This window comes from Propithecus coquereli, unplaced genomic scaffold (assembly GCF_000956105.1).
Source record: "Propithecus coquereli isolate 6110/MARCELLA unplaced genomic scaffold, Pcoq_1.0 Scaffold146, whole genome shotgun sequence".
In the NCBI taxonomy this organism is placed as follows: Eukaryota; Metazoa; Chordata; class Mammalia; order Primates; family Indriidae; genus Propithecus; species Propithecus coquereli.
In genome coordinates this window covers 1,316,240-1,331,535 of record NW_012138969.1, presented here as the reverse complement: position 1 = coordinate 1,331,535, position 15,296 = coordinate 1,316,240, and the positions used below count along the sequence as shown (strand labels likewise).

Genomic DNA, 15,296 nt, shown 5'->3' with positions numbered 1-15,296 from the left:
ATTATAATATATGTAAATAAACTAAATGCTCATCTAAAAGACTGTCAGGTGTTTTTATTAAATAGATATTTCATGCAAGCACTAAAAAAATAGCTGGTATAGCTACATTACTATCAGATAAAATAGATTTTAAGGCAAATAGCGTTAATAGAGATAAAATGGGTCATTTCATAATGATAAAATACTCTGTCCACTAGGAAGATATAATAATTCTAAACACATATCCATACTACAATAAATGATAGCTTTTCTGTTGAAGAGGCTTTACTAAAAAATAGCTACATACACTACATTACTATCAGATAAAATAGATTTTAAGGCAAATAGCGTTAATAGAGATAAAATGGGTCATTTCATAATGATAAAATACTCTGTCCACTAGGAAGATATAATAATTCTAAACACATATCCATCTGGTAACATTGTGTATAACACTGTGCATATATATGTATGTATATGTGTATATATCTCTCTCAAAATACGTAATTCAACAATTAATAATAATGTAAACAATAAAACAAATCTACCATCATAGCAGCAGATTTGAACATACCTCTCTCAATAACTGATAAATGTAGCACAGCAAAAAATAATTAGTTAGCATAATTGGCACACATTAGCTGGTGTATCAATTGTGTCATCAACACAATTGACACACAAGCTAATGGACATGAAGAGCTGTAGAATATACATTGTTTTCAAGCTTTTACAAAAATCAACCATACACAGGACCATAAAGCAAGGTGTGATAAATTTTAAAGGATGATATCATACAGACCATATTTTCTGTCCGAAATGCAATTAAGCTAGAAATTTATAATAAATACACAATATCTATTTGGAAATTAAGAATCAGAATTCTAAGTAACTCATAAATCTAAAACAATAATAATGAAAAGTAGAAGATGTTTAAATCTGAATGATAAAAAAATGCTGCGCATCCAAACTTATGGGATTCAGTTAAAACAGTATATAGAGAGAAATTTATAGCATTTAAATGCTTGTATTGGAGCAGAAGAAAGGCTGATGATTAATGAATGAGTATATACTTTTCTAGTGCTATAAAACAAATTATCCCAAAAGTTAGTGGCTTGAAATGACAAATATTTATTTTCTCTCACAGTTTTGTGGGTCAGGGATAGAAAAGCAGTTTGGCTGGGTGTTTCTGGCTTGAGGTCTTTCGTGAGGTACAGTCACATGTTGGCCAAAACTGCGATCACCTGAGGGCTTGCCAGAACAGAAGCGTCCACTTCCAAGGTAGTTTACTCACATCGTTGGCGAGTTCATGTTGGCTATTGGCAGGAAAACTCAATACCTCTCTACTGGGGCCTCCCCAGAGGGCTGCTCATGTGCTCTCACGGGATGATGGTGAGGCTCTCCCAAGTGAGTGATCCGAGAGGGAGAAAGTCAGGCAGAAGTATGTTTTTTGTGACCCATTCTTGGAAGTCACATCTGATCACTTCCGCCACATTCTGTTCATAAGAAGTAAGTCTCTATGTCTGGCCAACAGCCAAGCGGAGGAAAACTAGACTCCATTTTTTAAAGGAAAGAGTGTCAAAGAATTTGCAAGCATTTTAAAATAATCATAATGAGCTAAGCATCTACCTGAAAAAATAAGAAAACAAACCCAGCAAAATAAAGCCCAAGGAAATAGAAGAAAGGCAATTTTAATAACATCAGAAATTAACATAATACAAAACAAATATATAATAATCTCTCAAGTCCAAATGGGGTTTTTCAGAAAAAGTTGATAAAACTGGCAAACTTCTAGTAAGACTGACCAAGAAAACAAGAGCAGAGACAGAAACAAACAATATTAGAAATAAAAAGAAAACAGCTATAGATGCTACAAAGATTGCAGGGGCATCATGAATATATCCTTAAAAAATAAGAGGATATTATACATAACTTTATGCCACTAAATTTTAGAACATAAGCAAAATGGACAAATTTCTAGAAAATTGTAACCTACTAAAACTGACTTAAGATATAGAAAAACCGAATAATCCTATAGCAATTTAAAAATCTAAGTCAGTAGCTTAAAATCTTCTTTCAAAAGGAACAGCAAGCTAAGATGGTTTTACTAGCAAACTCTACCAAATATTAAAAATACAAATCATTCAAGTCTTACACAAACTATTCCAGATTATAGAAAGGGAAAAAAGAGGAGAGCAGAGGGAACACATTCTAACTCATTTTATGAAGCAAGAATAACCCTGATTGCAAAATTTGAAAATGCCACTAAAAAGTAGAAAAATTACATCCCAAATATACTCATTAATACAGATGTGAACATTCCTTAAGATACTAGCAAACCAAGTCAAAATTAAATGCCTATAAACAGGCACCAAACAGAAAGTGTTCATAGCAGCACTGTTAGTTATGAATAGTGGAAACAACTGAAATGCTTCTCAGTAAAATAGATATTAGAAATGATGGCATATCATGCACAAAGAGTGCAATGCGTACCACCCGAAGAATGGACATATTTGAAACTCGGACTTGGGGGGGAGGGGAGGCAAGGGCAACATATGTAACCTAAACATCTGTACGCCCATAATACGCTGAAATAAAAAAAAAAAAAAAGAAATGATGGCATATTAATAGAACATAATTAGCATTGCAAATCAAAAAATTACAGCTACAAGTTATAACATGGTGAATCACTGGAATATAATACTGAAAAAAGAAGTCATGAGAGAAGACACATAGTAAAATTCCATGCGGAAAAAGTTTGAAAACATGCAAAATGATTAAGCATATGAGATAAAGCTATAAAGGAAAGCAAAACACAAAATCCGGGATGGTGTTCTCTCAAAGAGAAAAGAAGGTTATAGGATTAGGGAAAGACATAGAAATTTCAGAGGTAACAGTAATGTTATTTATACTTTAATCAGTATGTTTTAATCATAATATATCCCATCTACAAGTAAAAAAATAAAAACTTGAAAGCTATTAAAGCTTTGCCACAGTCAATCGTAACATCAAAAAAACTGTCCGGGACGGGCGCGGTGGCTCACGCCTGTAATCCTAGCTCTCTGGGAGGCCGAGGCGGGCGGATTGTTTGAGCTCAGGAGTTCGAGACCAGCCTGAGCAAGAGCGAGACCCTGTCTCTACTAAAATTAGAAAGAAATTAATCGAACAACTAAAAATATATAGAAAAAAAATTAGCCGGGCATGGTGGCGCATGCCTGTAGTCCCAGCTACTCGGGAGGCTGAGGCAGAAGGATCACTTGAGCCCAGGAGTTCGAGGTTGCTGTGAGCTAGGCTGACGCCACGGCACTCACTCTAGCCTGGGCAACAGAGTGAGACTCTCTCAAAAAAAAAAAAAAAAAAAACTGTCCAGTGATTTTGGGAACCTACCCAATCTAAATAGCACACCAAAAAAAAAATTGCTTGAATTAACTTCCACTCCCTGTTTGCTTGTTTTGTATTATTGTTGCAATTTCTCACCCTTAACTACTATAATCACACAATTTTAGACCTGCATACCAAAGAACTATCTGGTTCATTGGAGTGGGAAGGAGGGGTGAGAATGTGTCATTTCACTGAAATAATAACGTGTTTAACAGGCCAAAAGAAGTATTCAAATGTATAATAGATTCATGGCAATCTAGTCTTAGGCTACAATGAACCGAAGTCTATATACCCTATGTACTGGTGGTGATACGCACTAAATGGCTGAGAGAAAGTGGTTCTATTTATTCTAGTCTCTGATGGAGACTTGTTCCTCCACTTCCAACTCTTAGATTGCTTTGAGAGTTTCAAGCAGCTGAAGTAAATCCGTAAGTATAAATAATATGAAAACATGCTTTAGATCTATTATTTTTAAAATGTTCCAATCCACGCTCTCACAAGCAGTCTTCCTTTATAGAGTTTTTATTTAAATTGTATAAAATCATGTATGGTTTGCATTTTGGACTATGCAAAATTTAACCAGTAAACAAGCTACCCTATCAAATATTTTATCTTCGGGGCATGTCTAAACTAAAAGATACAGTCACGTTTAGCTGGTGGACAAAATACCAAGTTAAACTCAGATCATACTACTTATAGAGAAGCCAGACATCTCCCACGTCTCAGGTGACCTTAGGTGAATAGCCCTGGATTTGCTTCACTCTGGATCATGCAAATGTATCTTGCAAAGAGTATTTTGAATTAATAGTAGCATGTTTAAAATGCCCAAGAGATGAGTCTTTTATAAAGTAACACTGAGAAGACAACATGATACCTATAACTGAAACAGATGTCAAGGGCCAGGTGTCAGGACAACTGGTCCTTTGCCACTAACTAGCTGTGACCTATATAAGTCTTATCATAATTAAACCCTGAGGGATTGGAATAGGTTACACAAAGGTCCCTTCCAAATTTAGAATTTTTTGAATAACCAGCAAGGACCAGAGAGGGAAAAGTGATAACTTAAGAGAAAACCACATACTCACAAAAGGACAGAGAGAAATATTTATAATTGTAGAGGATTAACTATTTGAGGAAAAGAGCACAGGCTAAACTCTAGGAGAAAATATAGTCCAAGCAGAGAAAGTCCTTTTAAAGAATTTTGTTTGGGGCAGTTCTATGAAAACCAGAAATTGATATCTACTTATTTACTAGCAAGCATTTTGTTTGCAGCACATGGAGGATTTTATGGATGTACTGCAACACCGGTATACTACGTAATATTTTATACGTAAAAATATTCAAAGAAATGTTAACAAAAATTGTGTTTTAATTTACCTATCTCCAAACATTATTCATTTGTAGTAAAGTGTCCAAAAGAGCCTAGGCATAAGTTAGAATTTTCCAACTCCGTATGTGTGCAGCCACAAATATAAGCATGTACCACAAAAGTTAAAAGTACGTTTTTATATATTACAAAATAAAATTCATCATATATTTGCAGTTGGAATTGACTGATGCCCATACTAGACATTTAGTTCTTCAAGTAATGAACTTGCTTCATAGGTGAGAACAGGCTCCGAGTAGAAATTAAGTTGGCGAAAATAGATCTGAGACTTGCTGCTGAGCACGGGACAGCATAAAACATCATGTTCAAATAAACACATCGAAAAGGATTTGCTCTATCTGATTTGAATTGTAAGGTCCTTTTTTTGTTTTCAAATTCAATTTAATTCAGCAACATCTATTGAACACCCAAAATGTGCCACTGTGTCAAAATCGAATCTAATAGAGACATTTGATTTAACATGGGATTTCTGGGATAAGAGCTCAAGGCACACAGCACTGACAGAGCAACCAATTCCAAAACGCAATTGCTGTTACAGCTACGCGTTCAGCCCGACTCACTCCATCATAAGCCCCCTTGGACGTTGTAATTGTCCTAGGTGACGGAACTAGTCCAACGTGAAGCAGAGGTTTGCAGAGTGCCTTTACATCATTACGGTCTTATTATCAAAATACTCTGAGCTTTTCTTTGACATTATCTGTTTCAATCAATGTGTCTTCATGATTCCCAGATATTCTATTGTCCCCTCTTCCTTAGTGTTTATGATGACATGGGCACTGGCATCTGGGGAGCGGCAGTCCCGGCTGCCCTTTGTGCTTGCACAGCGCTGTGGAACGAAGCTTGGCCAGCAATCCACCTCCCTTCCAGAACCACCGTTCATCCCCCGATGGCTGCCTCCTGACATCCAACTGCTCTGTTCCCCAAATCCTTTAGGCTGAGTACAATGGCTTTATGTTGACAAATGCCTTCACTCACTCATGCACCCCTCTCTGGGGCTGGCTATAACTCTCTGTCATCTGCCAAAGCTTCCTAAGTGGCCTTGCCATGTAGCCTGCCGCCCTCCAATCCACTGCCCACACGGCAGCCGTTGTGACCTTTCTAAAGTGAATGTCCGGTGAGGTCACTTATCAACTTAACACACTTTAATGATTTCCTATTGCTGTTCCAATAAAGTCCAAACTCTTAATATGCATCACAAAGCCCTGCAGGGTCTGGATCCCGCCTGTCTCTCCATCCTCACTTTGCTCCTCTCTCCTCTCTGAGCACCAGCCACACAAAATTTTTTCAGTTCCTTTAACGGTCCATGCTCTGTCTCGCTTCCTGGCCCTCGCATATCCTATCCCTTCTGCCAGAAGCATTTTTTCCACTTCCTGCAAATTTAGGTGCCAAGGAATGATCATCCTGAGCTGGAAGAACACATTCCCACTGATAATGGCCATTATTCCATAGTGCACGTGTTTGGCCCTCTTGGAGTCCTAACTATATCCCTATAACTACAACAAGCATATTTTGCAAACTAAAATTCTGAAGAATAAGACTGAATTTTGGACAACAGGACTATCTCAGAACATCTTGGCTTTATATTAATATAAGTCCCATTTTTTGGCAGTGGACATTCAGAACCATGGCCTTCCTCAATGGGGGACAAGCGACGGCAGTGTGACTTTAAAAGGGACAGAGAACAGCAGCTACTCTAGGCACATGTCATACAATGGGCTTGATATTTAGTCCAGTGAGTTGGAGTGGAAGATTCTCCTGAAGATTAATCTTGTGAGATTTCTCTATGCCTGCTCAGTGAAAAGATGTCAAAACTAAACCAAAACAAAACACACACACGCACACACACACACACACACACACACACACACATGCACATCTTTATGCTCCTTAGGAGTGTAAATAACCTTTGAGGCACCAGAGGCTGCTCGCTGCCTTGAAAGAGGGAGGAGCACAGGGCTCTCTACCTGCCCTTCCCCACCTTAGGCGGTGGGCTTATTAACAGCTGGGTGTCACCAGGCCCTTTGTCAGGGTTAAACAGGAAACACACTCACCCCACAAAGATGAACAGGACAAGTGGTTCCACATTCAGAATCAACGGACATAGGCACCTAGACCAATTCAAAGCCAACACTCCTGGGGCCTTGGCTGGGTTGTAGAAGCATTTGAGCACTGGGGGATGTTTCCTGGGCACCCCAAGTGGGATGAACAGCGGCCCAGCATCAGCTGCTAGAGTGTCTAGGACCCAGTTCTAGACAGAGACGCATGGTGGCTCCAGAGCCAGCGAAGCACTGGCAACAGCAAGCTGCCAGCCCTCCTCCACTGGCCTGGGGGCGCAAGACAGCAGGCTCCCAGCGGCCCCCTCAGGGTTTCTGGCCTTTTTCACAGCCTTAATTTCATATTTATATCTAAATTCTTTTGGTAATTAAGGGGAAAATACGGTTAACTGGCAGCTCATGAAAATCTCCCTGGTTTATTCAAGATCATACAACGAATAATTAGAACAGAAAAAGTGATACAGAGGCACTGGGTGGTCCATCGCCCTGTGGAAAACAGAGAGCGAGGCAGGGAAAGTCCCCCGAGTTCCTCGGCCCAGGACAGTCAAGGACTGTTCCCTACAGTGTTGCGATGGTCTCTGGTTCTGACCGAAGCTACTGGAAGTGATGCCAAATTAAGCCCGTGGAAAGCCTCAGTGAGGAAAAAACAGTTTCTGGACAGAGGAATGCGACACAGAAGCAGGGAACTATAATGAGACCTCATTATCGTGGTGCCTTTGATAACATACTGGAGAGCAGAGTTAGGTTTCGAATCCACTGAAATCTTCCATAAATGGAGTCTAAATGCAGGCTACATAACCTCCCAAAACTCCCCAGAGAAATTCCTATTATGTACATGGAAGGGGGAACGCAGCAAGTCCCGTTTGGCTGAGCAGGGAACATTCTCTGCTCAGTGAAACTTCGCGGTTCTTGTGGTTAGTGCCAACTGCATGTTCGTACTAGAACAAGGCCCCAGACACAGAGGTGTGAGTATAGTAGAGAATGAGCTAGAGGGAGCAGACAGTGCTGGGCAATTCTTTGTTTCTAAAACGTCAAAACCACAGGTAAGATGTTAATAAGAGTACCATTTTTATAACGTTCCTAACTAGTTATGGGCCAATATTATGACAAATGTTACTCAGAGTTGCTATAGCAAAACAGAGTGACATCCTCTTTTTCCATCAGCCTGCTATCGATACACAAGCTAAAACCAAGAACCAGCTGAGATGCAGCACGAGCGACTCTCACCCCAAGCGACTGACACTGTCAGGGAGACCTCTCGCTTTAAAGTAAGTGCACAGGCAAATTAGCCATATTAGGAAATGAAGGCACACAAATGAAGTGACTCAGCTCAAATGTCACCTGCTCAAAGAGGCCTCCCCTGCAAGCTTAAAGTACTGTACTCCCTGCATCACTATTTAGTGACCTCTATTACTCTTTAATGCATTAACTTTGATAACTACCAGATGAGAATTTGTGGGTGTGTTTGTCCTTCCTCCCTGTTTGAGTTTAGACTCCAAGACAGAGGAATTTTGCATGCTTCGTTACTCTGTTCCTAACATCCAGAGAGAGGAGAGCACAGAAGAAGCTCTCCCTGCTCTTAGACCGGCTGCCTTTACAATTGCCGAAGAACAAAGAGTTCAGTTATCTGTAACTGAAGGCTTCACGGAGTCCAGAAAAACCGGCATTCACATTAATATATCGAAAACATCACGTACTGCAGTGAAAAATCTCTTTTATTATAGACGTAATACTAATTAAATCTGTACCTAGAGGCAAAGTGTTCTGAAGCAACACCACTCCAAGGGCGGCCCACGGACCAGCGGCAGCAGCAACCCTTGGCAGTTTGTTAGAAAAGCAAAATCTGGGGCCCCCTCATAGTAGACCCAGCAAATCCCAAGAATCTGGGTTTTAATTAAGTTCTTCTGGTGGTTCTTAAGGACCCTAAAGTTCTAAGAACCAATGTTTGAGAAATAAATATTAGATAATAAACTGCCACTGATTTAAGTAAGTAACTGTTATTCAGAAATAAAGGTGGAAATAAACAAGAAATGTCAGAAAGACTATTATTTTGTCAGGAACAAATTGGCACATTCTTGCTGGCATTTAAATTTGAACAATCAGGGAAAAGGAGCATGATTTACATGCAAAATGACCTGCATAAATAAACACAGAGAAGCCCAAATGCGTGTCTGTGCTTGTCATCAGCTGATGTTCACATGCTGTGTTCCACTGAGACCTCCCAGACCCGACCGAACCACCAGCAAGCGGGCCACGCTCCTGTGTACAGCACCCGCTTTGCTTGTTTTCCTGTCTTTGCCTGGGGCAGCTCCATCTGTGGCTCGTTCTAAGAATCGCTGTAACAGATGACAGTCCAGGGCAACTCAGAGAAAGCAGCCGGGCTGGGGAAGAGAGGGAGGCCGTGCCATACCGTGATTTAGATGCCGGATGCAGTCACTCAGGAGGGTGCTAAACTTCTTCTGCTCGGCAGCCTCGCGGAAGCAGAAGTAGCCGTGTCTGAGGAAGGGCTGCCACAGGTACACCGGGAATTCCTTTGGCATGACCACAAAGGGCTGCGTGTTCTCCTTCTCACCGGACGCTAAAACAATATTGAAAACACAAATACATTCTAAAGCATGTATCTTTCATCGCAAATATTTATTTCAGGCTGTGATGGTAGCTGTTTGCGGCCGGCCATGGGATGGAAAGTTGGTATAAGATGTTTTCGTAGGGTGGGGAAATGGGAGTGCTGCCTCCCCTCCCACCCCACCCCTCCCCCAGGGTCCCCAGCCTCACTGCAGCAGGCTGCAGGGACAGCCGAGGCCAGCAGACATAATCTTTCTCAACTTCCTTAAGTCAAAAAGACCTGCAAACAGAGCTCCCCCTTCCCTCCTGCCCCTCTGCGGTCGCCCGTCCACCTGTGCAGACACTCCCGCTACCCTCCCCGCGGGCGCCAGCTCCACCAGGTCTGCCTCTGCCCTGCGCTCTCCCTCCCCCCCTTCCTTGTTGACCGGACTTTGTTTTTTCCCGGCCTTGCCCCTTGTTTTGCCTTGTTTTGTTTGTTGCCCCCGAGGTTTTTGAACCCCGATGGCTGAGGTCACTTATGTCATCTTGATTGCCAGCCTCTGGCTGTTTCTTTATTACTTGCCCTTTTAATCTGACCTGTAACATCCGTTGCTGCTAACGATCCCTTCTTTTGGAAACATTCTCTCCCCTTGACTTCCAGGAGCACCTTTCTCCTGGCTTCTTTCCTTCATGCTGTTTAAAAATTGTCTCCACTTTGTCACTTGCATTGGTTCCTCTGCCACCTCTCTCCATCTTCCCAGTAAGTGCTGGTGTTTGCCCTGCTCTCTGGTGGTTTCCTCTCCACGCTCGGTCTGTGCCCTCACAGGGCGCACTCATCCATTCCATGACTCTTTGTATTGCTTTTACAGTCACTTTACCCTTTTCTCCTTCCTTTCCATCATGTTTTCCCGTAGAAAATTCTCATTGATCCTTCAAAAGTCAATTCAAAAGGCCCCTCCGCTGGGATGCCTTTGCTGGTACCACCCCCCAGCTACCAGAGATGCAGTTGGGTGCTCCCAACCTGTTCTCCTCAACTATCGTAATGACCTGTTTCTGTATCTGGCACCCACTCTCAGGGTGGGGAGATGGGGTAGGGGGGCGGAGTGAGATGAGCTCCCCTGTTGGTTCTCCCGAGGTTCCCCTCCCCAGACTGTGAGCTCCTAAAGATGCAGACAGCGTCTTACAGACCTTTGTGTCCTCAGCCCATAGCACAGCCATGGAAATTGGTACATAGTCAACTCCAGTTTGTTGAATGAAAAATGTGCCATGTTGGCCTGGGAAATTTTAAAAGCCCTAAATAATGGGACTTTTTACTTCTTCCCTCAAAAGCGATTCCAAGAAACTCATGTTAAACCATTCTACTATTCAGAACCCTTAACTAAACTTTATTCCTCTCCATGCATTCCTGTTCCATGATATTGTGCTTGGCTAAATGAGTCCCAGCCTGTTTCCAGGGTCATGGAGAACGAGCAAGGACACCCACATCTCAGAGAAAGGAAGGGAAGGGGGACCCCTGGAGAGGCCACTCAGAGCCCTGGACACACGAAGAAATGAATCATTACCGTAAGGGAGGCTCCAGAGCCGAGTCGGCTATTGGCAAATTAATAAATCAGGATTGGCTTAAACAAGGAATAGATTCCCAGGGCACAGATGGGAGCCCTGCCTGTGTCCGGAAATCCAAAGGAAACAGTGGAATGCACTGGGATCTGGCCCACCAGGACCTAGCAAAACGCCCGGCGCATCATAACATAAGCATGAATTAACGTGCGAATGAACAAACAAATGACCGAATGCTGTAAAAGGACCCATAGTTGTGACACAGTATCTATTCTCCCCTTCTTTCTCAGTCATTTAATACCCCTGATTTTTAGTTGGGCAAAGTGACCGCATAAAATAAAGACTATATACTTTTAGCCTCCCTTGCAGCTTGGTGTCCCCATAGCTACTAAGTTCTGACCAGTAGGATGTAAACTGAAGTGGCACGAGAAACTTCCTGGACGTATCCCTAAAGAAAAGGAATAATAGGTCCTCCTCCTCCCCTTTTCTCCTTCCTGCTATCTGGAAGGAGAAAGCCACGGCGGGAGCTCCACCAGCCACTTAGACTCTGCCAATAAGGGTTACAACCTAGAAATAATAGGAGAGAAAGCTGGAAAGAGCCTGAGTCTCTGAGAAATGTACGGATCTGTCACACCAGCCCTGGACTAATATGCAAATATTTTTTGGGAGATAATAAAACTTTATGTATTTAATTTGAGTTTTTTGTTGTGTATGGCAAACCAGATTCTAACTAATAAAATGCCAAATAAGTGAATTACTTTAGCAAAATATGGGGGCATTTTTGATACATCATCTTAGCACAACACTCGGTAAAGAATACATTTATTCATAAGCCTCTAGTGCTTTTCCTTGAGCAAGGTTAATTCCATCCATCTTTATTGTGCCTTGATTCTTTCCACTAGACATAGTATCACACAATCAGTCTTCCCGATTGACATGGTTTTCTAAAACAGTTTTCTGTGCCTTCTCCAAGAATGTCATAATTTTGTGCAAATGGCCGAAAGCAACATTGACCCTTTGCATTTAAAAGCCTCAGCAAGCCCCATAAAAGTCACTCCTATTAGCCTCTAATTATCTCTCACTTAACCTTTTACAACAATTTTCCAGATGCCATCAGTCTGCATTTTTTCTAAGTTGAGTTATAAAGACATCACAAATGAACTACTGTAGAATATTCTATTTTTAAAACTCAGAAGGCCACACTATTCAATTTAAAAAGTCATTGAAATGCCCCAATGTGAAGCCCTGGGCCAATCGGCGTTAGACACACAGGCCTTGTGTTTTTTAATCCTTTTCATTCCTTCTGACATGATTTCATCAATAAATCAGTAAATATATTGTCTGTTCTGGCTGATTTCATTGGAAAGTTCTGGAGGGATTTTGAAGAGTCAACATATTGGTATTCCCATTTCCAGCTGCAGCTCCACAGCCAAGATGGCATATAAGTAGATGTTGAAAGGAAATATAATAATATGCATAGTACACATAAGTATTGTTTTAGCCTGAATTACTTAGTAATAACTAGTTAATCTAGGTTTATGATCCATGCACTAATCCTATAATTGTGTTATTAAAAACACCATACTAAGCATTCCGCACTGAAATAACAATTGATAAAATGATTATATTTTCTCCATAAATTCTGATGAAATGATTATGCCATTAATAAGAACCAGGGCTCTCTTCAAGAAGCCGTGTAATTACCGTGTAGTATGATTTATACAAAGCCAGATGGAGTTATTATGCTATCCACAGTTCATGAATCTCTATGAATTGCCCTATTTGGCCTATATATTATCCATCATGTTTTCTACATGAATAAAGTACAATGAATGAGAATCAAAGAACGTTAGTGCTAAAAAGACCCTTCTAGATTTTCAAATTCAAAGCCCTGTTTTTGAGTTGGAAAAATAGAAACCAGAGAGCTTCGACAGCTGGCAAAGGTAGGACATTTGATAAGTGGCACAGTCGGAACCAGATAAGAATCCAGGCTCCCGATTCTCGGTTCGGTGCTCTTTCCATGGCACCAGTCAGCTTTATTTACAGATAGGCGAATTAATGCAATGCTTTTTTTACACAGTAACTACGAGTTACTACTGTAACTCTTATTAAAAGATTTTTTTTTTAATTTAGGGTATTTTATTACATACCCTAAATTAGAAAAATAATATTCCCTGACAGGTCCAGGCTTGCTTACTGAAAGATGGAAGCGCACATTTCGTGGACCGGGCCCTACCTGTTTTCATGGACCGGGCCCTACCTGTTTATTTCTGCTGCCCTGTAGGATGCTACCAAAGCCTGCAATATACTCCAAAAGCTTCAAGATACCTGACCAATAGCACATTTCCCATGTGCTAGAAACACAAAAACTGACTTGTATGTTACTGAATAGGATTTGAAATAATAGAAGAGGTACAATGTTTACCTAAATTAGAGAAATCGCATCTTCCATTTGTCTATGGAGCGTGGGTATCTAGCCCTAGGATTCTCAACGTTGGCACTACTCATATTTTATGCCAGATAATTATTCATTGTTGGGGGCAGTCCTGTGCATTATGGGATGTTTAGCAGCATCTCTGGCTGCTCCCCACTAAATGCCTGTAGCCATCCCTTTCCAAGTGTGACAACCAAATATGTCTCCAGAAAATATCCCTGGAGGGTAAAATCCCTCTCCCCCATTAAGAACCACCAGTCTAACTAAACAAAGAAGTTTGGGAATTTTGACTTGAAAAAGAATGCTAGCAACTCACCCAGAGGGTCTGGGAAATGCTTATCAGATAACAGATTATATTCTTCTTCTGAGGTTGACACCTTCCCACCAGCCGGAAGAATTCGGCTTTTAGGAGCAGCTCCTCTCTGGTAGGCCTGGGGAAGGAAAGGCATAAATGAATGATTTTTTTCCCCATTTAGATTTTTGGAAAATATCAAAAATATTAAAAACAGACAGACCCAGACACATACGCCCAGAGTTAGCAATCCCCGTACCATGTCATTGAGTTAGAGTCATTGTTTCAAAAAATATGTTTGGCATAACTGCTAATTGCAAGGTAGTACTTTAATACTCCTGTGTGATGATCACAACATGGTAAGTTCAGAGTCCCTAATCTCAGGGAGAGTCACTGTAGCTATGTTCTCAAATGGGGAAAACATGATCTCAGTAGCTTCTAGAAAATCCACGCATTATTTACCATTTCAGGTGCTAACTCCCGAGTCATTCTGATAATAACCACAACGGTGACGATCACACAAACACTGCACCAAATGCTTGGTGACTGATGTGGGCTCGTATGATGACTAATGCGACTGAGGAACACGTAACTACAGAGATGGTTACCATGGATTTTCATCAAAAACATTAAAATGTCGCCATGCTAAAATATGCCACCACTTCGCCCTCAGATGTGAGACTATTTTGCAGTGAAATGATTAGAATGGAAGTCCAGGATCACAACATCAGAACGAATCTGCCTGGCACAAGAAGCTCTGCTGTGTGAGAAACATGAAAGAGGCATAGCACGTTACAGAAGTAGTTTGTGAGGGTGTGCCCACAAGGACACACAGACAAGATAAAATTTAAGTATTAGGTGCACGCGATGGGAGGGCTTAAGTCAAGGCAAAATGTTGAAACTTGCAACCTAAAGCCAGGCTGAGAATTAAAACCAAAAAACTGTGAGACCCCAAATTTAGAGTGTACTCTTGAGAATAACTAAAATAATGTTGATCTAGGCAAAAAATCTGAATAAATAACATATGCTGCATCAACAAGATAGTGACTGAGGGACCCGAACAGAATTAACTCCCAGATAATGCGGAAGTTTATTTTCATCCTTGTAAGATCCTGTAATCAACTAACTGCATAAGCACATCAGGGACCTAGTGAAATAAGAGAAGAATCTAAACTTGTATGATTTTGAGAACATTTAGAAGCAATTGAATTTAGACTGGACTCAAATGGGAATTGTATTTTTAGTTATAACAGGCCTCAATATGGTGTTTTAAACATTATGTCATTTAATACTCAAAACAATACTATGCATTAGATATTATCTCCATTTTGCAAATGAATCTTAAAGAGGTTGAATAACTTCCCAATGGCCCAGTAGTGAGTAGGTGACAAATCCAGGATCCACACTCACGTCTGTCCAGCCCAGGGCAAGTGCTTGGGAAGTAGGAACTGATCATCGAAATGCTTCATCTCCCTGTTTAATCACCAGCCAAAATTGGACCCTCAATAAAATATAGGCAATTTATAGGTACGTAATGTACGACTCTTAGGTGTAATCTTAAAAAACAAAGCTATAAATTAAAAAACAGGATATTATTAAAACTTGGAGGAATTATGGAAAGTAGCATGGACTTTTTCTTTATACCCAAGTATTAAGAAAATACTTGGTTTT

The 15,296-nt window shown here is 40.8% G+C and overlaps 1 protein-coding gene across 1 annotated transcript in view; it reads right to left on the bottom strand.

Annotated features, from left to right (window-relative positions):
- FAM129A (family with sequence similarity 129, member A) overlaps nt 1–13,764 on the bottom strand; it is a 92,142-nt gene extending 78,378 nt beyond the window's left edge. Inside the window, 2 exon segments of the mRNA XM_012640005.1 lie at nt 9,209–9,376; nt 13,650–13,764. Coding sequence (XP_012495459.1) covers nt 9,209–9,338 — 130 coding nt within the window. The 5' untranslated portion in view covers nt 9,339–9,376; nt 13,650–13,764.
- Nucleotides 13,765–15,296: the final 1,532 nt, after the last annotated feature.